General features: G+C 46.6%; 8 protein-coding genes across 8 annotated transcripts; 6 read left to right on the plus strand and 2 right to left on the minus strand.

Annotated features, from left to right (window-relative positions):
• Positions 1–2,292: 2,292 nt before the first annotated feature.
• Positions 2,293–5,468, minus strand: NECHADRAFT_83561 (uncharacterized protein; the record flags this gene model as incomplete). Its single annotated transcript, XM_003048797.1, has 12 exons — positions 2,293–2,295; positions 2,349–2,358; positions 2,414–2,436; positions 2,976–3,042; positions 3,137–3,163; positions 3,239–3,242; positions 3,295–3,335; positions 3,442–4,112; positions 4,169–4,510; positions 4,575–5,110; positions 5,194–5,328; positions 5,414–5,468. The coding sequence occupies 12 exons, from the start codon at positions 5,466–5,468 to the stop codon at positions 2,293–2,295; spliced, it is 1,914 nt and encodes a 637-aa protein (XP_003048843.1).
• A 1,212-nt stretch (positions 5,469–6,680) lies between these two features.
• NECHADRAFT_83562 (uncharacterized protein) lies at positions 6,681–11,723 on the plus strand (the record flags this gene model as incomplete). The annotated part of the gene is made up of 5 exons (XM_003048601.1): positions 6,681–7,698; positions 7,756–7,822; positions 7,875–8,697; positions 8,763–9,470; positions 9,528–11,723. 5 exons carry the CDS (start codon positions 6,681–6,683, stop codon positions 11,721–11,723), a joined length of 4,812 nt encoding a protein of 1,603 aa, XP_003048647.1.
• A 371-nt stretch (positions 11,724–12,094) lies between these two features.
• Positions 12,095–12,960, plus strand: NECHADRAFT_95362 (uncharacterized protein; the record flags this gene model as incomplete). Its single annotated transcript, XM_003048602.1, has 2 exons — positions 12,095–12,453; positions 12,501–12,960. The coding sequence occupies 2 exons, from the start codon at positions 12,095–12,097 to the stop codon at positions 12,958–12,960; spliced, it is 819 nt and encodes a 272-aa protein (XP_003048648.1).
• Positions 12,961–13,597: 637 nt separating this feature from the next.
• Positions 13,598–14,435, plus strand: NECHADRAFT_46596 (uncharacterized protein; the record flags this gene model as incomplete). The annotated part of the gene is made up of 3 exons (XM_003048603.1): positions 13,598–13,811; positions 13,868–14,100; positions 14,142–14,435. The coding sequence occupies 3 exons, from the start codon at positions 13,598–13,600 to the stop codon at positions 14,433–14,435; spliced, it is 741 nt and encodes a 246-aa protein (XP_003048649.1).
• Positions 14,436–15,109: 674 nt separating this feature from the next.
• On the plus strand, positions 15,110–16,777 carry NECHADRAFT_46888 (uncharacterized protein; the record flags this gene model as incomplete). The annotated part of the gene is made up of 1 exon (XM_003048604.1): positions 15,110–16,777. The coding sequence occupies one exon, from the start codon at positions 15,110–15,112 to the stop codon at positions 16,775–16,777; it is 1,668 nt and encodes a 555-aa protein (XP_003048650.1).
• A 325-nt stretch (positions 16,778–17,102) lies between these two features.
• On the plus strand, positions 17,103–18,894 carry NECHADRAFT_95364 (uncharacterized protein; the record flags this gene model as incomplete). Its single annotated transcript, XM_003048605.1, has 5 exons — positions 17,103–17,184; positions 17,231–17,463; positions 17,511–17,762; positions 17,822–18,601; positions 18,655–18,894. The coding sequence occupies 5 exons, from the start codon at positions 17,103–17,105 to the stop codon at positions 18,892–18,894; spliced, it is 1,587 nt and encodes a 528-aa protein (XP_003048651.1).
• An 894-nt stretch (positions 18,895–19,788) lies between these two features.
• On the plus strand, positions 19,789–20,180 carry NECHADRAFT_95365 (uncharacterized protein; the record flags this gene model as incomplete). The annotated part of the gene is made up of 2 exons (XM_003048606.1): positions 19,789–19,948; positions 20,014–20,180. The coding sequence occupies 2 exons, from the start codon at positions 19,789–19,791 to the stop codon at positions 20,178–20,180; spliced, it is 327 nt and encodes a 108-aa protein (XP_003048652.1).
• Positions 20,181–21,023: 843 nt separating this feature from the next.
• Positions 21,024–22,725, minus strand: NECHADRAFT_83568 (uncharacterized protein; the record flags this gene model as incomplete). Its single annotated transcript, XM_003048798.1, has 2 exons — positions 21,024–21,073; positions 21,402–22,725. The coding sequence occupies 2 exons, from the start codon at positions 22,723–22,725 to the stop codon at positions 21,024–21,026; spliced, it is 1,374 nt and encodes a 457-aa protein (XP_003048844.1).
• Positions 22,726–22,869: the final 144 nt, after the last annotated feature.

Genomic DNA, 22,869 nt, shown 5'->3' on the forward strand with positions numbered 1-22,869 from the left:
TTCCTATATCTTAGGTATATATCTTTATTATAAAGTATTACTTTTATATTAAAGTAGCTTCTTTTTAAGGCTTACCTTTCTTTTATTATAATTTTCTATATAATAATAATAAATTATTATTGAAGAGTAATAAATCTATCCTTTTTAGGGATAAAATAAATATTAGCTATATTAACCCCTTTATTCTATCTATAGATCTTATATTAATAGGTTTATAAGTAAGGTAAGGCTTATTATTAAGTCCTTATAGCTATATAAGAAAATAATTATTCTCTTATTTACTCTAGATATATATATTATAATAGTAATCCTTATAGGAGATCTATGAGATTTCTTTATATTAGGGATATATTAATTAGGTATATTTATTATTATATATATTATAATATAGTCCTTATTATAAGTTTATAGCTATCTCCTTATAATATACTTAGATAGGGATATCTTTTAGATTTAAGTTCTTTTTATTTTTTTATTTTATTAACCTAGAGGTTTTTAATTTCCTTTAAATAATCCTAAGGATTTATTTTTATTATTTCTTAATTTTATAGTTATTTTATTTATACTTATATATTACCTTATATAAGTCTTTATTATATTATACTCTTATAATATTAATAGAGTTATATTAATAAGAAATTTAATATCTTTTTATCTTATATTATAAATATAATTTATTATTAAGCTAATATAATAAGGGAATTAAGAAATAATTTTATTTTTATTTTTTCTTTTTATACTCCTTATATTAGTAATATTAATATAATATCTATAAGATACTAAGGTATTCTTTATATATTAAGTAAGTTTATATATTATCTTATATATTAAATAATACTTCTAGGTATTATAGGTTCTTAATTATTATCTAATAGTATATATAGATATATATATTTTATATATTAGTAGTATTTATATATTCCCTTACGGTCTAAATATATTATTCCTATAATATATTCTAATATTAGTTTCCTTATTTATTATAGAGTTATAAGTAATATTCTTCCCTCTATAAATTATTATTTACCTTAGGGTTTTATTAATTTTAAATCTAGGCTATTATTAATTATTACTAGGCTTTAGCTCTAGTGCTATAATTAAAATTATTATAATATTACTTAATTTATCTAGTTACTATAATAGTCTTAGTATTAGGGTCTTTATTAGGTTTATTAATTAATTTAGGTAATAGTTTTTATTTTAATTTATTTATAAGATAGAATTATTTTATCTTTAAGGGTTTTATTATAATATATTATAGTTTTAGCTAGGGATAATTATTATACTTAAATTATTCCTTAGTGAGGTATACCTAGTTATAAGGTATAATAATTTCTCTTAATTTTAGACCGGTATTATTATACTTAGTCTAAGCTATACTAAGTATTTTAATTATCTAGAAAGCTATTTATAATTCGCTATTAGCTTATATAAATCTTATTTATTTCTTACCTTCGGGGAATTATTATTATTATAGCTAATAGCGACTTTCCTTAATATTATATTACTTCTTATAATAGATCTTCTTAATATAGTTTATCTTATAATAATATTAATATTTAAGTCTATAGTAATCGCGCTTTTTTTATTAAGTTATTTTAAGTTTTATAGGTCTTATATAGGTTCTATAGGATATATTAATTTATTAGGGTTATCCCTAGTTAATATTAAATTAAGGTTTTTAATAGTTTTCTTTATTATTACGGGGGTTCTAGAGTTTCTTCTAAGAGAATTATTAATTATTAATCTTAATTACTCGGCTAATATAATTAATAAGGTTATTAGGTTAGTCTTCCTTATAGAGTTTAGCCTATACCTCCCTCTTAAGCCTATTAAAGAAAAAGGATATTAGGGGTTCTTAGTCCTAATTAAGCTTTAAGGCGAGCTAGAAATACTTAGTGCTATATTTTAATATAGAGCGAGTTTATTAGAGTATCTTAATTTCTCTTTCTGCCTAGGCTTTTTTATTTATTATTCTAAAAGCTTATTAAAGCATAGCTTTAAAAGTCTTAAAGCTAGAATAGAGGTTTATAGTCTAAGGCGAATATTTAATAGATAATTTAGTAAGGTATTCCTTTATAATAGGTTTAAATTAGGCTATAATATATTTAATAAGGCGCCTAGCGGCATATTAGACTTTACTAAATATTATAATAAACTAAGTAAGATAATAGAGTATAAATATATATAATTATATAAGAAATATTAATAACTTATATATAATATTATTAAACTTCTCTAGTTATTCTAGCTTTAGGATTTCTCTAATATCTTTACCCTTTATAATAGTAATTACTATATTATTAATATTTTAGATATTCTTATAGTATTATTAATTTTAAACTTACTAAGTAATAGCTATATAATTAATAAGTCCTCTAAGTTCCTTTATTTTAATAATTATAATAATAACCTAGGCATAGAGTTATTTAATTTCTTTATTATTATTATTTATTTCTTTATTATTATTAGGGTTAACTTAAATTAATATAATAAGGGTAAATAGGTAATTAATAGGTAGAACCTATTAATAATTATTACTAAGAGTAACCTAAGTAGCTATTATATTTAATATTATTTAAGGTAATATAAGTAATCCTCTAAATAAGAGCTATTAATATATAATAAGAGGGTATTTCCTAAGGGATAAATTAGTTATATTAGTTTATATTAATAGAGGAGAATATTATATAACCTTAAAGGGTAATATAATATTATATCTAGTAATATACTTAAGGTATTAAGTATAATTAAGTTATATTAATAGCTAAGGTAGCTATTATATAAGAAAGTATAATAAGTATATCTTATATACTTATATAGTTTAGGTGCCTTATAATTTAAACTATGAGGCTTATAATCCAAAGAGTGAGGCTTATGTTTAGAATAGTAAGTGACCTTATAATAGGTTAGTATAGAAGGGAATTTGTGGGGCCTTGTTCCCACGTGATGTGAGGCCTGTTGGGTCGTAATACCGTGGCGCAGTGGCTAAGGTGCCCATAGCTGTGACTGCCGTCATAGATAGCTTCTAAAACTAAGAGACTAAAAAAAATAGCTTTTTAAAGGGGAAATTAAAGCCCTATAATATATTATAATTTTATAGCTATATTATAATTTTATAGCTAACCTAGCTTACTAGGTTAGCTCGCCTAGGTCGCTAGACCTATATAAGCTAATAGGTAATATTAATATAATAATGTTTTTTAAACCTTCTCTTATAATAATAAATGAATTATACCTAGCTATATTATTATAAAAGGTCTAGCCTCTCATGGGTATTTTAGCTGCTCTTACCTCCGTTATGCATGATATAGTTAGAATCTCGTGGTAAAGCTCTACAGCAACATTCGTTGGTTTAGATCGAAGAGGGCCAGGAGTATAGGATGGCCAGATATTATCTGTCAAGCTAGACTGATGTAGCGATACGATTCGTGCCCCCACCGTCTACCAACTGATGTCAGGAGACCTTGAGTCGTGAAGGCGTGCCTCACAGCGTCGATGGTTCTCCTGACGCTCCCCAGATTCTCCATCTCTTGCATGCTAGCCAGTCGGTCCAGAACAAACCGCCTTTGCTCTTCATTCTCCAAGCTCGCGTTGCCGAGCACAAATAGAGGCCACAGTAGAGTAGACATGTCTGGAAGCATAGAGATCAACTTGACCATGGATGATACGAGCTGCTTTTTGGATCCTGCATGAAGCAGAATCTTCCCGTCATGCCGGATGTCCACATAATCTTCTGATGATGTGTGAGAGGAGAAGGAGTTCCATCCACTGTAGTGCGCATTTTCTCTTTGCTCCCGCATACTTGAACTCGGTTCGGAATTTGTGAACACCCATGGCTCTACATCTTCAACATCCCATGTTGTGACGTTGAAAGATGCACAAGTTCTTGCAGAATGGCTCCCGGGCTTCGGGCTGAAATGACCAAGGCGCTCGGTGAGGTAGAGCAAGGCTGCTAGATGTTTGACTCGCGCGACCAATTTGAGGTCTTTTCTCCCCGCTGCGTCTTTCGGGAGCTTCTGCCTTAGCGACAATAGGGCTGTCCCAATGTCGGAGGCCATATTGTCGTATTTCTCAACTTCGCGGGGCGTCAGAGCCCGGACTTTCAGTATCTATGAGCAATTTGTGTTAGAATATGTATTAAACTAACCGGCCTGTTCGGAATTACCTTTTCTTTCTCGGATCCAAGGATCGAGATTCTGTTGATTAAGGTCATGAGACCACGGGAGCAGCCCATGAGCATGTCGAACTGGTGAAAATCAGTATTGGCTAACGACAGCGAGAGCAGAGGCCACAATACTTCTTCTAGGTTTTCGCAGTCGGGCCATAACTGGGATTTCTCGTCTTCTGGCCAGAACTCGGATGCTGTACGGCTCATAATCTGATGGGCAACAAAATACATTCTGAAGAATTTCCATAGATCAGATGCGCTGTTGGTCGTGCTGTCGTCGACAAGTCTCAAGCCAGCCCGAAGGTGAACAACCCATGACAAAGAGCAGTCATCTGATATCTATGTCCTTGCTCAATACGAGGTGTGCATGAAATACAGGTAGCGTAAAGGTAGATCGACGCACCTCTTGAAAGCACAACATCAGGATGGATGCGACTGTGGCATCACCATGCATCCCAGTAGATATCTCTTGCCGGATGCCCTGCAACGCCAAGTCTTTGTAGCGACAGGTTTGCTCCGTGAACTGGTCTTCGCCGAGGAGACATCGTTGGCTTCCAGCAACGGCTAGTAGCGCGTGACGAAGGGTGATGGAGACAAAGCAAAGAGGGACCAAGAGTGATACATAGGGGTTGTGCAGCTCGCTCAAAGTGCAGGCCGGGCCGATACCGCGGATGAAGTAGTCGAGGAGGTAACTCTCAGTGTCTGGAAAGGATTGAAGAGGGTGGTTGAAGATGGGGCTCGTGGGCGTTGGGGTCCAGGAAGCAGTGACAGAGCCGCTGCGACGAGACTGAGGGCGTGGCGCGCTGTGGGTATCGTGGAAGTCGGCGTTGCCCAAATTTAGAAAGACCCACCGATTAACATACTGGTCAAGAGGCACCCCTTGGAAGATGGCTCTGTTGATTGGCTTGCGCATGGTGCCGGGTCGTTTCGTCCAAACGCCTTGCCAAGTGACCCAGAGTCAGTCAACGGTGTTGAAGAGAAAGCAAGATACGGCGAGGAAGAGAGGAAGGAAATATGGATACCTTCACGGCCAAATTTGATGCCTCGCTGAATGGCATCCTCGCGAAAGACCAGTTTCAACCCGCGCACGCATTCGACGTTGAGGCGCTGGCAACGCCCGCATCGGGGCAGTTCCTCGGAGCAGCGGATGTGCTGCTCTGGCCGAAGACAGTCAGCAGGTTGTCCATCATTTCAAGGATGGCTAGAAGTATCTGACGAAGGATTAATTGTTGCGTTACATACCTTTGCACTTGGCGCACCCAGATCGCTTGCGGACTCCTTGTCTTTGGCAAGACATCATGTGGGATTGATCACAGCTCAATCTTTGTTCTGTACATGCGAGGTGACGGATCTCAACAATGCGGGGAGATTATTGGGTCCCTGGTCCAAGTTCCTTGCTCCATGCCTACCTAGATAAGAAGGTCGGGGTCACCTGACTGATGCTTGCAGGGATAGGTAGGTACTGGGAAGTAACACGGTAACCCTATAACCGCTTATACCCCTTATTAACCGTTATGTTATTACGTGCAGGCGGCCGCGTTAAATGAAATTGGAAAATAAGAGTACGTACGTAAGGAAAGCACGGCAGTCTGGTACATAACCTTGCTGGGGCTCAATCGGTTGTGAATGCGCTCTCGTGCCAAGGGCTTATGTTTCCCCACCTCTCTGAGGCCATAAAAGCCACTTTCTTACAAGCGGAGGTTCAAGGTGCCGCAGCCCAGGTGTATTTTTGAATAACCACAATAAAAGGCATACTCTGAGGTAGAACCCGTGGGTGCTTAAGCCATCGATCTGGGCTGTTCACTTCAAACTCGATGTTTGTGTTGACAGATTTCTACGCGAGACGACATGTTAGGGGTACGCTAGTATGGGCAAGGGCAAGCAAAGGGCTTCGCATATGCATCGCATCTTCTCATAACTTGGAATTCATGGCTTGTGCCGAAAATTCTGAGCGTATTCTGATCTGGTGGGTCGATTTAAGAAGGGATGAATACCTAGCTTGGAATGTCACAGGAGAATGCAATGTCAATATGGAAGCCTTCATTCTAACCATATGTCAAGATGATGAGCTTATTTCAAATTTGATACTTTACCAGCTATCAAGGTCTTCTGGCTCAGCTTATCCCACAAAGGACCTGGATCGGCGATAACAAAGAACCGGCTAGACACAGACGGTTTGTACGATCCACCTTGGAAACCACCCGTGTCCTTGTTCTTCATGCATGTAGTAACAGTAAACGAATTTAATTGAATCTCTTCAAGTTAAATCTTCGACTTGGTCACTTGGCATAAAGCATTGTGCCAAACTTGAACGGCCAAGAGCGAAACTGACACATGCAGCTCGAGACCTCTGTTGCATTGGAAGGGTCTGTGAATAGCGACTCAATCGCATTAACCGAACCAGGCAACCATACAGCAAGCGAAATAAATGAGGCCACTATTAACCAGATTTCTCCTTGCAACGTCTCACCTCAAGTTTGACTCATCCATCATCTCAACAACCACCAAGATGGAGGCACAACTTCACAGCCCGGACCTCTACACCATTGGCTGGATCGCGCCTCTCTCGATCGAGCTCGCAGCGGCAAAAGCACTTCTAGATGAACGTCACGAAGCACCCGAAGAGTTCACTCAGTCTGAATCAGACACTAACTCGTACACTTGGGGCAAGGTTGGAGTACACAACATTGTGATCGCCTCACTGCCGGCCGGGGTAATCGGGACAGTCTCCGCGGCAACGACAGCCTCAAACCTGGTTTCCTCCTTGCCTCATATCCGGATCGGCCTTTTAGTAGGCATCGGTGGTGGAATTCCTCGTCCAGATCGGGGTCGGGATATTCGGCTTGGTGATGTTGTCATCAGCCAGCCCGATGGCTCCACTGGAGGTGTGATCCAGTGTGACCTGGGCAAAGCGGGTTTAGATGGAACTTGGGAGAGAAGAGGCTCTCTTAATATGCCCCCTTTGGTTCTCCTTCACGTGTTGGCGAGCCTCAAGTCTGAGCATGAAATTGCTCCATCCAGAGTTCCTGATTTCCTCGGCGCCATGTTGGCAGCCAATCCTTGCATGGCAGCGCCAAACAACCATGCACCCGGCTACATCCATCAAGGCATCGGACACGACAGACTGTTTAATTCAACATACAGTCACGTTGGTGGCGACTCGTGCGATCGGTGTGATGAATCGTGTCTGGTGGAACGGAAGGCGCGAGGGACGACTGATCCCGCCTTCCACTACGGCATCATCGCTTCTGGGAACATTCTCGTCAAGGAAGCCACGACTCGGGATAAAGTTGCCGCGACCGCCGGGGAGGATTGCTTGTGTTTCGAAATGGAGGCGGCTGGTCTGATGAATCATTTCCCTTGCATCGTCATACGCGGCATCTCGGATTACGCCGACTCGCACAAGAATGATCGATGGCAACGATACGCCGCTGCAACGGCAGCAGCTTACGCAAAGGAACTCGTTAGTTTCATCCCGGTCAGGACTCTCCAGGTCACCAAGCGAGTGGCCGATGTACTGCGGTCGAGTTAGTTCCCACACAGCACCCATAGAGCAATTGACATCAGTACTGATAAGTTCCAAGTTGGTGAAGATCTCAACCGGATTCAATCCGACACAAGCCGTACCGAGCAAGCAGTGCAAAGCATACGGTATGATTCTCCATTTTACGTCAGCCCTTTGCTTACGCTTAGCTACCATCAGAACGAATGTCCTCAATCTTGACCAGCAAATCGTCCTAGCCCGCCTTCCTATTGCTGCCGGGGCCGCCTTCGACTCTCACGCAGAGGAAAACAACCCAACTTGTCTGCCAGATACTAGAGTTGCCTTGATTGATGAGATATTGAAGTGGGCTCAAGACCCCTCCGCCAAGTCCATCTTCTGGCTGAGCGACATGGCTGGGACCGGAAAGTCGACAGTGTCTCGCACTATAGCTCAGTCCCTTGCATCAACGAACAAGCTAGGGGCTAGCTTTTTCTTCAAGAGGTCCGAAGGTGATCGAGGAACAACGTCACGGCTTTTCACGACCATTGCCACTCAGCTGGCTACGAGAATCCCTGATCTAGCCAAGCACATCAAAGAGGCGATTGAGGAAGATTCCACAATAAGTGATAAGGGACTACAGAGACAGTTTGATACACTTATACTCGAGCCGCTATCCGAAGTCTTATCATCATCTGGAAGTGTCGAGACTTTCGTCTTGGTAATCGACGCTTGGGATGAATGCGGGGTGGAGGACAAACAAGTCAAGCTCATCCTTGATCTCTTTTCCCAAGCTCAAAGCAAAGGCCTGAAGGTATTTCTCACAAGCCGACCAGAGCTTCCAATTCGGATTGGATTTCACCGAATCGAGGGTGAATACCAGCACGTCATCCTCCATGAAATCGCCAGCAACGTAGTTGAGCGCGATCTAACCGTCTTCTTCTCACATGAGCTGACAGCAATCCGGTCAAACTACAACGCTTCTGTGCCGAAGGGGGAACGTCTGGCCGCCAACTGGCCAGGCAGCTCGTCTATCGAGCGCCTTGTCAAGATGGCAAGCCCCCTCTTCATTGAAGCTGCCACCGTTTGTCGTTTGCTTGGTGATCAGAGACATGGGGGGGTCCTGATCGGCTGCTTCAGGATATCCTATGCTACAAAAGAACAAACCAAGAAACACGGTTGAACGCGACTTACTTGCCTATCCTGCATATCCTGTTTACTGGGGTATCTGAGCGACGGAGGGTGCAGAACTTGGAACGTTTCAAATTGATTGTCGGCTCAATCATCATTGTCGCCACTCCTCTCTCGACTAAGGCCCTATCAAGGATTCTCTCCCTTCCTCGAAACATTATCGACTGCCAGCTGAGTCTGCTACATTCTGTCTTGAGCGTCCCTCCATCAGCCGACGCGCCCGTCAAGCTTCTCCATTTGTCCTTCCGCGACTTTTTGGTTGACCCTGAACAACATGGACAAGATGACTTCTGGATCGATGAGACTACAGTACATGCCAAGATGGTAGCTGGATGTATGAATGTCATGCGCGAGTTTCTCAAGGAAGACATGTGTAGTCTGCGATCGTCAAAGGGGGAGGGCTCACGCATTGACCTTGAAGAGATCGGCTCCTACTTGACGGAGGATGTCCAATATGCTTGCCTTCATTGGAGTTTCCACTTTCAAGGTGCTCGAGGCAAATATCCCGCCGGTGAAATATCCGCATTCCTTGACGACCATTTCCTGCATTGGGCCGAGGCCATTGCCTTGCTGGAGCGGACCATGGATGGCATCTCCGCTTTGCATCGCATTTTAACTACACTTCAGGTACAGAATTCATTAAAACAGCTTCAAGACTTCAACATGGCAGCTGAATTTTACTAGACCCAGGAGAATGACTCTCTGTGCAACTTCTTACGAGACGCTGTTGAAATTCTGAAGACTAAGGCCCACATTCTAGACAAGTCACCCCTTCAGATATACTCTTCTTTTATGCTTTTCAGTCCCCAAAGCAATATCATTAGGCAAAAGTTCATTCGGGCATTGCCGAACTGGGTATCTCTTTGCCCACGATATGAAATCGACTGGGGTCAATTGAACCAGATACTTGGAGGTGAGGTCCACTTAAGCTGTGTGGTCTTGTCGCATGATTCAACTCTCTTGGCTTCTGGCTCAGTCTATGGAATTATTCATATCCGACGCGTTGACACCGGCGAGCTCATCCATACATTCAAAGCACACGACATGTGCGTCAGCAACATGTCGTTCTCACAGGACTCCAAGCTTCTCGCATCGTCTGGCTGGGATTCCGGCGAATCTAAGGGTTGGAATGGCCCTGAAATCCGCGTTTGGAGCACTACAACCGGTGAATGTACCAGGCAGATTGAGCATTCTTCCCCAACCGATCTCCCAAACGATCCCCCATTCAGGGCTTATAGCTGTCGTAAAAGTTGGCTGGCTTTCTCAAACGACTTCAAACTCATTGCGGTTTATAACTTTGAACACTGGAACATGCCCTTCCTGTCAGTGTTTCGATGCTGCAACAACTCGGGCGAATGCGCTTGGGAGGTCACTCAGCGTGACTGGCATCAGTCTGAGAACTATCGGGCCGCGTTTTCAGCAGACGCGACATTCTTTGCAGCGGCTTCGGGAAAAGAGATACGAGGATGGCGCATCGGACACAATGGGCCAACACAATCTCTCACAGTACGCGGTGATGGTTATAAAGCGATAGCACTATCACACAATGGTGCACTTCTGTTCGCAACCTCCCATGGTGCTTTGCAAGGTTGGTACACGGACACAGGCGAGCTAATCACCAAAATTTCCTTGCCTGAATTGTGTACTGATTTCTTGACCATCTCAGCTGACTCAACACTCTTGGCTTGCTGTGGTCAAGACGATGTCTATCTTTGGCACGCCACCAAAGGCGAGGGATATCAAGATGTCATGCGACAGGGGGAGCGGATGGCTGTCTTATCACACGACTCATCGCTTATCATATCGCGCTGCGGCGTCAGTGACCTCTCTGTATGGCGCACGAATGTCTTTGAGTCCGACCAGCGGCTCGACGATGAGACCCAATCCTTTCAAGCGATAGAACAATCCCCAAACTTGGAGCAAATTGCATTTTGCGATGGTTCCCAAGTTCAACTCTTCCGATGCGGCACGGGCGAGTTCATCCGAGATCTCCAATGTGACGGGTATAGTTTAGACGACATTGCCTTCTCTCGAGACTCCTCTCTACTTGCGGCAAGATCGACGTTATTGAAATGTGTTTTTATATGGTCAACCGCCACGGGCCGCCGGAAGAAACCGCTCAGGAACTTCGGTCGATTATCTGGCCCGGCGAGTTTCTCTCCTGACTCAAATCTCATCGCCCTTGTTGTCGATCCCGGGACCGTTAGCATCATGCACATTGCCCAGTGCGCACGCCTCCATACCCTGACTGTGAGAAGGTCATCTCGTCAGCCACCGAAACCACTTTGCGATTGTTCGGCAATCATCTCCCCGGCCTCACTGTTTGTGGCGGCAGTTTTCTTTCACCGTACCATAGAGATATGGTGCCTCGAGACGGGGAGTCATATCCAGACTCTGGAATGCGGCTATTCACCCATGGGTATGCCGATGGCCTTTTCTCATGACCCAACAAAATTTTTATATCCCGTCGGTGATGGGTGCCTTGGGGTCAAACAAATCAATGCACTTGGAGACTTTGACGGCTTGGGAGATTCATCGGCGAGGCTCAACGAGCCCCCCATAATGCTATCTTCTGTTGGAAGAAGCTGCATCTTTCATTCCGGAAACAAGATTTGGAATCAAGACATGATCGTGCAGCTTCCTGACGGTAGTGTCTTTACTGACATCAAAACGCTCCGCGTGGACTTCTGGTATCCGGCCGAGGGCTGGAATTTCGGCCCAAACCGAGATTGGATCACGTGGAACGGGCAGAAAATGATCTGGTTACCATTTGATTGCCGTCCGGTTTCATTCCTTATTAACGGGTCAATCTTTGCCTATGCCACCAAGTCTGGGCACGTGGTGGTGTTTAGATTGAAGCCGTACGAGAAGGCGCGCTGACGGATGCCGCCAGTTTGACTTCTACAACTGGGCATGGCGTCTATGAAGAGGGTAAGGAGTTCTTGGGTGGGAAAATGAAGATGAATGTGAGGAGAAGTGACTCCGGCTATGGTTGGAAAGTGTCGCCGAGAGTTGCTATGAGAGTGAGTGGGTTTGTGTGTCTCCACATGGTGCTAAATTGTGTACTGGGAAGTTGGGTGCGAGACTCAACACCATGGAGCTCATTATGGCCATCTACGTAGAAAGAACATCATCTCAACTTTGAGAGAATTAAGACTATATAAAATGACATCCTATCACCTAAATCTCAGGGACTGGACCTGTAACTCGACTTTCACCCCTTAATCTAACCCCTCTGCTCGACACTAGACATGGAACACTCTGCCACCTTCCCCGATCTCGCAGGCAAAGTTGCCATAGTCACCGGCATCGGTCAAATCGGCACTCGAGAACTCTGGGGCAATGGCGCAGCCACGGCTCGTCTCCTCTGCCATAATGGTGTCAAGGTCTTTGGCTGCGATATTGATATTGATGCTGCCGCCTATACAAAGACTAGGATAGAGGCTGAGGGAGGTACCGTCGAGATCACACAAGCTGATGTGACCTCGTCTGTGGACGTGAAGAGGCTCGTGTCTGAATGCATGGCCAAGTTTGGTCGGGTGGACATCTTAGTTAACAATGTTGGGCGTTCAGAACCTGGCGGTCCGGCCGAGATGGAGGAAAATATCTGGTCAGTGATATACATGCAACTTCTTGACACTGTGCTGACTAGTATAGGGATGCGCAAGCGGAGCTCAACATAAAATCCGTCTATCTAACCTGTCATGAGGTTCTCCCTATAATGGAGGCACAAAAGACTGGCGCCGTTGTCAACGTGGCCTCAATTGCAGGCATGCGATACATTGGAAAGCCCCAAGTGGCGTACTCGACCTTCAAAGCTGGAGTCATGCAATTCACTAAAGCGACTGCGGTCATTTACGCTGCCAAGGGCGTTCGTCTCAACACTGTCGTGCCGGGACTCATGAACACGCCACTCATGGTGTACCTAGCAAACAAGTACGCCGGCGGTGATCTGGAAGGGTTTTCGGGGAAGCGAGATAAGGCAGTTCCTATGGGGAAACAGGGCGATAGTTCGGATGTGGCGAATGCTATTGTCTTCTTGGCTTCGGGGAGTGCCAAGTATATCACTGGACAAGAGTTGGTGGTGGACGGTGGTATCACGTCGTCCACTGGTTGACCGAGTCTGATCAGGATATTTGGGGTCGTCATGACAGGGGATAAATTCATGGTTGTACCCTACATTAGGTACGCGGTGTTGCGCCCTCGGGCCTGAAATATGATATCATTTGCTGTGAGTGTTCTTATATACAATTAGAGACAATCAGATGAGGTTAGAATGGATAGATCCGATAAAAGCCCCGGCTGTTTATGTCTATGTTAGTCCAAGAGTGGATAACACCTTGGGTTCGGAGTTTGCTCGGAGAATGAAGGATCAATGGGATGAGCTATACCTCAACTCCATGTCAAAGTGAAAAGCATGTTAGTAAATTCACATTACATCCAGTATAGAAACCTTGTAATAATCTAAAATGGCTGAAACCGACTCACCTGAGAACGCGCCTAGTCTTAAAACGGTAAAATAAGTGAAGAGAGTGGAGGGCATCACGAGAGAGGGGGTCTTCCGCCTTGTCACCGCTTTCCTGGGTCGCATGCCGAGGCATGTAATTCCCACGCGATTCTTCAGTAACTTCAGCTCGTTTTACTTCTTCAGTGGACCGAATTTCTTACCCTGCGGCTTTCCCACATACCAAAGCAGGTTTAATACTGATTTCTAACACTTGCCAACAGATCTTAGGCACCAAACCCCGAGTAACATGGCAAGCTCGCATAAAATCCTTGTGCTCGAATTCGAAGAGCCTCCTGAGGTGATTCGTGCAGCGCATGGAACGCACGGAGATCTTCTAGTTCATTTTGTCTTTGGCGACCTAAAGTCCTGTCCACCGATCGAAACCAAGAAGCACCGGGTTCTCGCAAGCCAAAAATATCCCCATCTATCCGAGATCAGTGCGATCGTGATTACTGGAAGCAGTGAGACATCGGTGAAAAACATGTTCCGAGGAAAAGGGTGCTGACGCCGCCGGCAGAATATTCCGCAGCCGAGAACGACCCCTGGGTTCCATCATTGCTGGGCTATGTCAAGCAAGCATATCAGGCCGAGATTCCCATCGCTGGATTCTGCTACGGTCACCAAATCATCGCGAAAGCTCTGGGTGGACAGGTCACCCTCAGTCCTGGAGGATACGAACTAGGCGTGCAGGAAGTCACTCCATCATCCCAGGGTGTAGAAATTCTGGGGACTAAAACATTGGTTCTGCCTGTTGCTCAAAATCATGCTTGTTCTTTACTAATCCGTCGTAGAACATCCCCCAATTCCATAGCGACTGCGTGTCCAGTCTGCCGCCGGATATCGATAACCTCGCTTCTAGCTCGTTAAGCGAGGTACAGGTCATGTATCAGAAAGGCAGGGTGCTAGGATACCAAGGTCATCCAGAGTTTGATTCATACGTAACACGGTGTCTGGCAGACTTCCTTCTTGAGAATGGGGATATCAGTCAAGAAGTATTTGACTCTCAGGTCAAGAGGGGAAGTGAGCCAAAGGGGGCGGCTGTGTTGTCCAAGCTCGCGCGGGAATTTCTCCTTGGACTAAATTGAGAGGTTGGCACAGCACAATTAATCAACTATAAGTGTCGCCGTGTACCTACTTTCCACCCATTTTTGGATTTGAAGTTAGCTCCTACACTCTTCTTGACGTAGTAAAGACTTGAAAATAGAACATGTTTCTTAGGGCATGCGTTAACGGGCTGTAGCAAGATCGTAGTCTGATTTGATGCTGGCCGAGTCACTATCACCAAGGTACCTTGCGTACTTTATTCCCGTCGAGACACATGAACTCGCCCGCATCGTTGAAGGTTGCTGTTCGTCAACTGACTAGTCTGGTGCCCGGGCTGAGCGGACAGAAGTGGAACTCCAATAGTCGGAGACACATTTGAACACCGAACTAACGTGATAGAATGAAAGAAACCCAATTATCTCAACAACGATGATGAATAGCTTGATCATACCTTCGGAAAGATGCCATGTATTGGCCGTTTCCAGTATAGCCAAGTCCAGAGGGAACTTGTATAATGTCACAGCGATGGGTGTGCTCGCACTCGCAAAATTACCTATCCTGGGAATATCCTGCATGCCGATCTCGGGCACCAGAAGACGAAGCCGACAACGCCAATATCGAACTGACTTGCCAGCATTGAAAGACTCGCAGTAAACAAATAGCTGTATATTCGACCCAGGACTTTTCCTTCTATGTCTCTGAACCAGTCAAGACAATGTTAGTCACCACTGCTCTGGCCGCTTTTGGCCCTCTTTTGCAACACTCCTTCACCGGTACCGCCGCAGCCGTTCCGCAGGTTAGCCTCGAAGACTACGGCACCTTCTCCGGAGTTTCCTTATCAAACACCTTGAGCAAGCATAAGCTGCCTCAAGAAGTCGATGCGTGGCTTGGGATTGACTATGCCCAGCAACCTATTGGAAATAGGCGATTTCGTCCTTTGGAAGCTCAGCCCGATGCTTTCGAGGGAGTCAAAAACGCCTCTCAATATGGCCCTGTCTGCCTCCAAGACTTGAAATATCCCTACCCCGACGAACAAAGCGAGGCCTGTTTGTCTTTCAACGTGTACCGCACCAACGGCATACCTCTAAGCGAAAAGCTGCCTACCTTGGTTTGGATTCATGGAGGTGGCTTTGCGTCATTTTCCGCACGCGACATTGACGGCGCTGCTTTTGTTGCATCATCCGCAGAGCCTGTAGTTGTCGTTTCCTTCAACTATCGACTTAATGCCTTTGGATTTCTTCCAAGTGACCTTTTCAAGCGTCAGGGTCTCATGAACCTTGGACTTCAGGACCAACACTTTTTCTTGGAGTTTCTGCAGCGCCATCTGAGCTCTTTCGGTGGAGATCCCGATCAGATCACACTTGGCGGTCTCTCAGCTGGTGCTCACTCTACGGCATTCCACTACTTCCATAATTATGGCGTTGACAAGAACAAGCCACTCTTCGTAAGGGCAATTCTTCAGTCTGGTTCTCCTACTGCTCGAGCGTTTCCTCCTCCCGAGTATCCTCGCTACAAGAGAGACTTTGCGGCTTTGATGGACCACATTGGTTGCTCAGTTGAGGCCGAAGACTCGGAGCAAATGAGCTGTCTCATCAGTGCGCCTGCGGAGAAGATTAGAGAAGTGGCTACAAAGCGATACGAAGATGCCAAGAATCTGTTGGACTGGCCGTGGCAACCGGCACTGGGTGGACTGTTCCTTGAGAAATCTGGGTCAGAGAGCGGCATCGAAAGCACATTTCATCACCTACCCATCATAACGACTTACACTACAGACGAGGGCAAGTATTACACGCCAGGAAACTTGCAGACCAACGACGACTTTATCCAGTTCTGGCATCGCATGAGCCCCAATCTCAACGTCACCGATCTCGCCATCTTAAACGAGCTCTACCCAGACCCAGTGACACATCCCGATTCTCCCTGGGCCATGTCTCCAAACAGCACACAGTACAACCGAATCTCAGCTTCGTGGTCTGACATGGCCTACATCTGCCCCAGCCGCGAGACTGCCTCCCGGACATCAGCAGCGGGTGTTCCGACGTGGAGGCTCCGTTTCAACACGCCCGATCATCCCTTGGCAGCACAGTCGTGGCGCGGCATCCCCCATGCCTCCGACTTTGCGTATCTCTGGAACGACCCGGCCGTGCCGTACAGGGATACAGCCCAGATTTACTATAGCTACATGAACAGTTTTGTTCTTACCGGGGACCCGAATCGCCACCGGCGCGAAGGAGCCGTCGAGTGGCCACAGTATGGAGCTCGAGGCGGGAAGCAGATTGTTGTGAACCCGGGAGATTTCACTGTAGTCGAGGTGGACAATGCCCGGCCTTTGCAATGCGCGTTCTGGAACGACCATGAGAGGGCGCCAAGACTCAACAAGTAGTTAAAATAATCTCAGTCAATTAAGTAAGCGGAGGTCAAGTCCCTTATCAGTGCCAGAGGAGGCGTCGGTCCCGAGTGGCCACCGGGAGGGTGGAGCCGAAACCACTCAGCCCCGATGAGATTACCAGCTAAAGTGCCGGAGTGTGCAGGGAAGCTTAATATCTCTGTCATGTGGTTGGTCCCACTGACAGCTCGAGATCTGGGGTAATCTGGGGAACTCTGCGGAGAGCTTGGCGAACTCCTGAGTACATATTCTGCCGTGTCCTTTGAGGAGGGAAGAGATAGATTCTTGCCTTCGCAAGTCTAACAAGCTACGATCATTCATCATGGTTTCTTGGAAAGAAGCGTTTGCCTTGTCTGCGGAGGCTGTTGATGCAGCCACTCCTCCTGGAACTGTTCGTATCCATCGTTCGTACTCCCCACACGTTCAACCGCCCCCTACTGACATACCCAGGCGAACATGAACACACTGACCATGAGATTGCAAACCTCCCACCCTTGACCGATGACCCTCGAGATCCGTTGAACTTTCCAGCTTGGAGAAAGTTCGCCGCCTTGATCGTTGCCGCCCTCTATGGGTTTGTCGCAAACTACACCAGCGGTGTCATCGCACCAGCTTTCCAGCTCTGGGCGCACAACTTCCCTCACGACCCAAGGTCGTATTCCGAATTGACCACCCTTGTCGCCGTAAGCACTCTGATTCGGATTCTGCAGAGATGTGCTAATACCCACAGGTCCATGTCTTGTTCCTCGGCGCAGCCAACATCTGGTGGGTTCCTTTCTCCAACTGGATAGGACGACGCCCCGTGCTTCTTGTTGCTACGCTCCTCATGACGCTTAGCACTCTCTGGTGTGGACTCTCGACGTCGTACAACTCTCTTCTTGCAGCTCGCATCTTTCAGGGCATTGGAGGTGCAGCTGCAGACTCGGTTGCTCCAGCTCTGGTCGGAGATTTATACCCTGTTCACCAGCGAGGAAGGGCGATGGTATGTACAGAAAAGCTACAGATTTTCAGCGTCTTCGAGGCTCACTGAGACCTCAACAGGCACTCTACACCATCATGCTCTGCGCGGGCCCCCTCGCCGGAGGACTTTCCGGAGGCTACATCGTATTCCGTCACGGCTGGAAAGCCCTCTTCTGGGTCAGCTTGGCCCTCTCTGCACTCTGTTGCCTTGGAGTAGCACTCTTTGTCCCCGAGACGCTTTACGAGAGGAGCTTCGCAAGCGAAACGATCACAGCGGAGAATTCTGAGAAGAAAATGGCCCAAGAGGAGCAAGTGGAAGACAAGCAGTCAACTGGCACAAGCCAAGACCACGGAAGCTACAAGCCTTTCACGGTTGCTCAGGCGTTGGGTTTCCAGCGCCCTCGTGGAAGCTTGGCACGACAGTTCTTGCAACCATGGAAAACTCTCGCACTGCCAGGCACATGGGTGGTGATGCTTCACTACGCTGGTCTGGTTGGTGGTATCGTCACCATCTCAACCATCGGCTCGCAGATAATGGCTCAACCGCCTTACCTCTGGGGCGCCAATGCAGGACTTATCAATGTTGGCGCGCTCATTGGAACTGTTATCGGATACCTCTACACTCACATGCTCGCTGATGGAAGCCTGGTTAAGAAAGCAAGCAACAAGCGACATGGCGTAGCAGAAGCCGAGGATCGACTGCCTACACTGTTCTTTCCACTCGCTACTGCAACCTGCGGATTCCTTGTATTTGGATTCTGCGCTCAGTACCCAGGTCCGAAGCAGTGGGTTGGCTTGGAGGTTGGCTATGGAATGCTCTCTTTTGGGCTCATGCAAGTGCCATCTGTAGGATTCAACTATGTAAGCAAACACCCGAGTATACCCTCCAGACGTAAGCTGACATTCATTTTTAGCTCATCGATTCGTATCACTCTCTCGCCGCGGACTGCTTCACCATGGTAACGATCCTGCGGGCTACCATTGCCTTTGCATGGTCTTACTTTGTGGCTGATTGGATCCACGATAGGGGTGCAGCTGAACCGTTTGGTATCTTTGCTATGTTGATGGGCTTGTTTTCACTGTTGACGGTACCTCTCTGGATGTATGGAAAGCGCATGAGGATTGCCACAGCCGCTCGTGTTGAACGGCGGTAGACGGGGAGTGTGTTGATGCCGTTGCCGAATCAGCCCACGAGACTAGTGAATGACAAGACGCCTCTCCGGAGCAATAAACAACATTGAATGGTCCAGAACAAACGCTCACTTGCTTGCTGCCTGTCTCAGGTCCACGTTGCTGAACAGCCAAGCTGTACGTGTACGACACACCTGAGCCGTATCAACCGGTGCCAAGCCGTTAGCACAATGTAACAAAGCTCACCGTATCCTGCTGCGCCTCGCCCCCAAATTGTCGCGCGCAGGGTTTCCATCTCCGCATGTATGCAGTTTGCTTCTGCATGGCATGTCCTGGAAACAGCACGTCTGCCCCTCCTGATGAGAGCTATATAAAGCCAAAACATGAACCTCCTGGAGATGAAGGAGGAGGCCTCCCGAAGCTCGTGTGCTTCCCGCCCTATCCTGGACCTCCTCCTCGCGCTTGGTCTCTCGGTGGGCCGTCATGGCCGTTGAAGATGCGAAGGGACCAGTCCGGTGCCGTCGTGCCGACCCGTAGGCCATGCGCCAAGGCGGGTCCCCCCCTCGCGAAGCAAAGCGCGCGGTTCAGAAGGAGGGACAGCTTGACAGTTCAGTGAGGGGGTCCTGTGTGGGCTTACATACAGTGCTTACTGCATAGCATCGTGGCAGCTTCACCAACGGCACAAGACGGTTGAGTCGGGCTTGGCTGCTTGGACTTGATGAGGGGTGATGTCCTCGTCCTGTGCAAGTCCATGCGTGAGGCCTCGCGCGGGTGCAGGAATGCTTGTCACTGAGTCACTGTCACTGATGGGGATATAAACCCTCTCCTCCTCCAGGTTGCAGCTCGATATTCTCAACCTTGCACAACAACAACAACCTCTTCTTCTTCTCTAATCACCAACCTTTTCAACCGCAACAATGGTCAACTTCCACCTTAGCTCCGAGGACATTGAGCTCGAGGACGGTCATATCCTCGTCGCCAAGTGCGGCAACGGAGAGGGCGAGATGGTTGAGTCTCGTCTCGACCTCGACTACTACATCGGCAACGATGATGGCAGCTTCTCCTGGGGCGGTGAGAGTGAGTAGCATCTTCTGGCCCACCAGTTCTCCACGGTCCCCACTAACATCTATCTTCTTCTCCAGACTTCTCCCACTCTGCTGAGGACATCGAGCTCAGCATCGAGGGCGACGACAACGTCCCCATCCTCCGCGCCAAGCTCAACCCCGCCGACGGCGACCCCGTCGATGCCGACGTCAACCTCGCCGAGCGCATCGGCAACGACGGCGGTAACCTTGTCTTTGGTGTGTAACACTGTTCCCTTGCTACACGGTGCTATACTAACACAGTTATGAGAATAGTCCAGTTCTAAGGGATACGAGAGCACACGGGGTGCAAACGACGAAATGAAAGCGAACTTGGCATTTGTGCGATAGCAAACAAACAAAACAAATCAAGAAAAATTCCCTCCAAGCGTTCTCCATGTGACACTTGATTGAGCAAACAAACACCCTGAAAGTCTCGGCGCATGTGAAATGCAACGTGTACGGATCAAACTGGGTGGATCGTAGATGTCGACTGCCGATAGTCAGATCATGGCCAGGGAACGTGACGTCAGGGCTGGTCTCAGCTTTGACTCCCTGGCTGTCGCTAATCTTTGAGCAGAGTTTAGATGTTCCCTTAGTCTGGAGCAATTAATCGTGTTCCATTTTACTCATTGTTGCTGAAAATATGTTGGAGTTGGGATGGAGAGTGAGGACAGCCTGGCCATTCCACACCGCCACATCTACTTGATGCATCAGATTCTTGGCGTATCACGAACATCCTTGGCTTTTGGGTTTTCTGATCCTAATTGACAGCTGGTCGGTACTATTGATGACGGAAAGGGTTATAAGCTTCAGTTGGTATTGAAAGTATACCAAACCAAAATTCGTCCTTGCGTGAGGTATAAATTCCAAGTCTTTGAGCGGTTGAGGTGAGAGTTATAGAAAGACGAGAACTGATCTCAAATAAGCCCGAGAATTATTCCACTATCTCTAAAAACATTCAAATGGCCGGTTTCAGTGTCAGAGATTACATTGAGAAGCCATTTATTAAGAATCATCAAGAATATGGTTGTAAGCAACTACCCAATCGCACAACACCGTAACCCCGACTAGCTATACCATAGTGAGACATGCGTGACTTTGTCAGCACCTCTAGCCACTAATCACATTTATTTAGTTCTCTAGTTATGAAACAGCTAATCAGCTCATGAAGATTTGTCTCTGCTTCTTATATCTTGAAAGGCTCTATACTCGCCATAGTGCGACTGAACTCATCGCCACATAGATCATCATCCGGCCCTGTCGGCCGCAGCAGCAGCTCGTCATATTGCCCATTAATCTTGTCACCTCTATTAATCCTCATTACAATTAGATAATGGTTAATCTTTCTTTGTCTCCTCCAAAAAATGACTGGTGAACTTGTGCCAAACCAACTCTCTTGTATGTCTCCCCTACATGTTCCAACAGAAGACCCCATGCCCACTCACCCCGTGTGTTTAAGATTTCAAGAGGGAGAGGTCTGAATCCAACCGCTACACGAAATATCATCAAGCAAAACAATTGACCAATCGTGTTCAAACGCTCCGGCGTATCCAAGCTGCCTTCTCCAACCAGTTTACCATTTACATCGAATAACTGGGCGTTCACGTTTGTCCAAACAAATGCTGATTCCGAAGTTGTGATTGGGGAAATATTTGGAATCTTCTCCAAGAATCCGTTGGCTTCAATGGACCCAGCTGATATCTTTCCGTAAGGATCTTGGCCAGCTAATGTTGTCGAAGAGGTGATGATATCAAGCTCTACCTCACCATCCCAGTCGAATTCAAAATAAATGCAGCCGTCACAAGAGGCCCAAGACCAAGAGGGTGCTCGAAACGTGCTGGGCCGCCTGAGACCTTTTCCATCCTCTGAGCACCAGAGCAACCCGACTTGAAGGTATCCCTCCCACAGGCCCGCCAAGTACCGGTCTTTTCGGTGGCTCCCAAAGATCGAAGCGACCCCGGAGATTGCGGGGAATTTATCATCTCCCACGGTCAGATCTCGGTTGTTGTACTCGCATACGGTGTTATACCAGTCGCCGAACTCGGAGAATTCCATCCTACCACGCACCGCACGGAATGCATCTGCATTCCAGGTGGAACTCGACAGGGCTTTGAGATATCCACGGTGCTCTCCCTTGCCGCCAGGGAAACGCTCCTCTGTCATGGTCGACTGACATTCCCAAAACCGCTGGGTGCGCCCAAAGTGGACGGTCCGTCGAGAAAGCCAACGTTCCTGGAGACACCAACCTCGAGAGTTTAAATAGCCATTAGTCACTTCCTCACGGAATGACTGGATCTTTGTTTCCTCCAAGAAATAGTATTTCTCGGGGCTGTTGCTCATGTTATCTGTCGATGGGCCTTGGTATCCCATTCTCACCCTTACCGGATTTCTCTGTTGAAACAGCCCTGTGTCTCCGGAGGTGGCGCAAGCAGCAGCAAGAGTCAGTACTGCGTTCATGTATACCATATCCATGCGAGCAGCCTCTTTGGCCCAGTCCTTGGGCGAGTCTTGCACAATGCAGAGTGAATCAATCCATATGCATTGGTACCCCAGCCTTGAGGTCATGTTCAGGGCGTCCCAGAATGTAATGCACAGGCTTTCAAGATCGATGCCTGCGGTTTGAGCCTTGAGATTCGCTTGAGTCGTCTGATAGATCTTTGCTCCTCCCCATCGATGGCTCAACGCGAGATAATCCATGAGTTTGCCGTCAACCTCGATGAGTTTGGGGTGCTCTCCCTTCTCCCCAATATCAATTAGTCTGGTGGGCATTGCCGTCCAATCATGGTCAGGATGTGGCTCGGAACAAGACGGATGATTCAACTTGCAATTTTGAACCCATTTCTGTATCTGAACGGCGTCATCGCCAGGTCCCACTGAACGGGCGATAGTCTGATCAAGCAGACTTGTTGGGGC

This window comes from Fusarium vanettenii (genome assembly GCF_000151355.1).
Source record: "Fusarium vanettenii 77-13-4 chromosome 8 genomic scaffold NECHAsca_10_chr8_2_0, whole genome shotgun sequence".
NCBI lineage: Eukaryota > Fungi > Ascomycota > Sordariomycetes > Hypocreales > Nectriaceae > Fusarium > Fusarium vanettenii.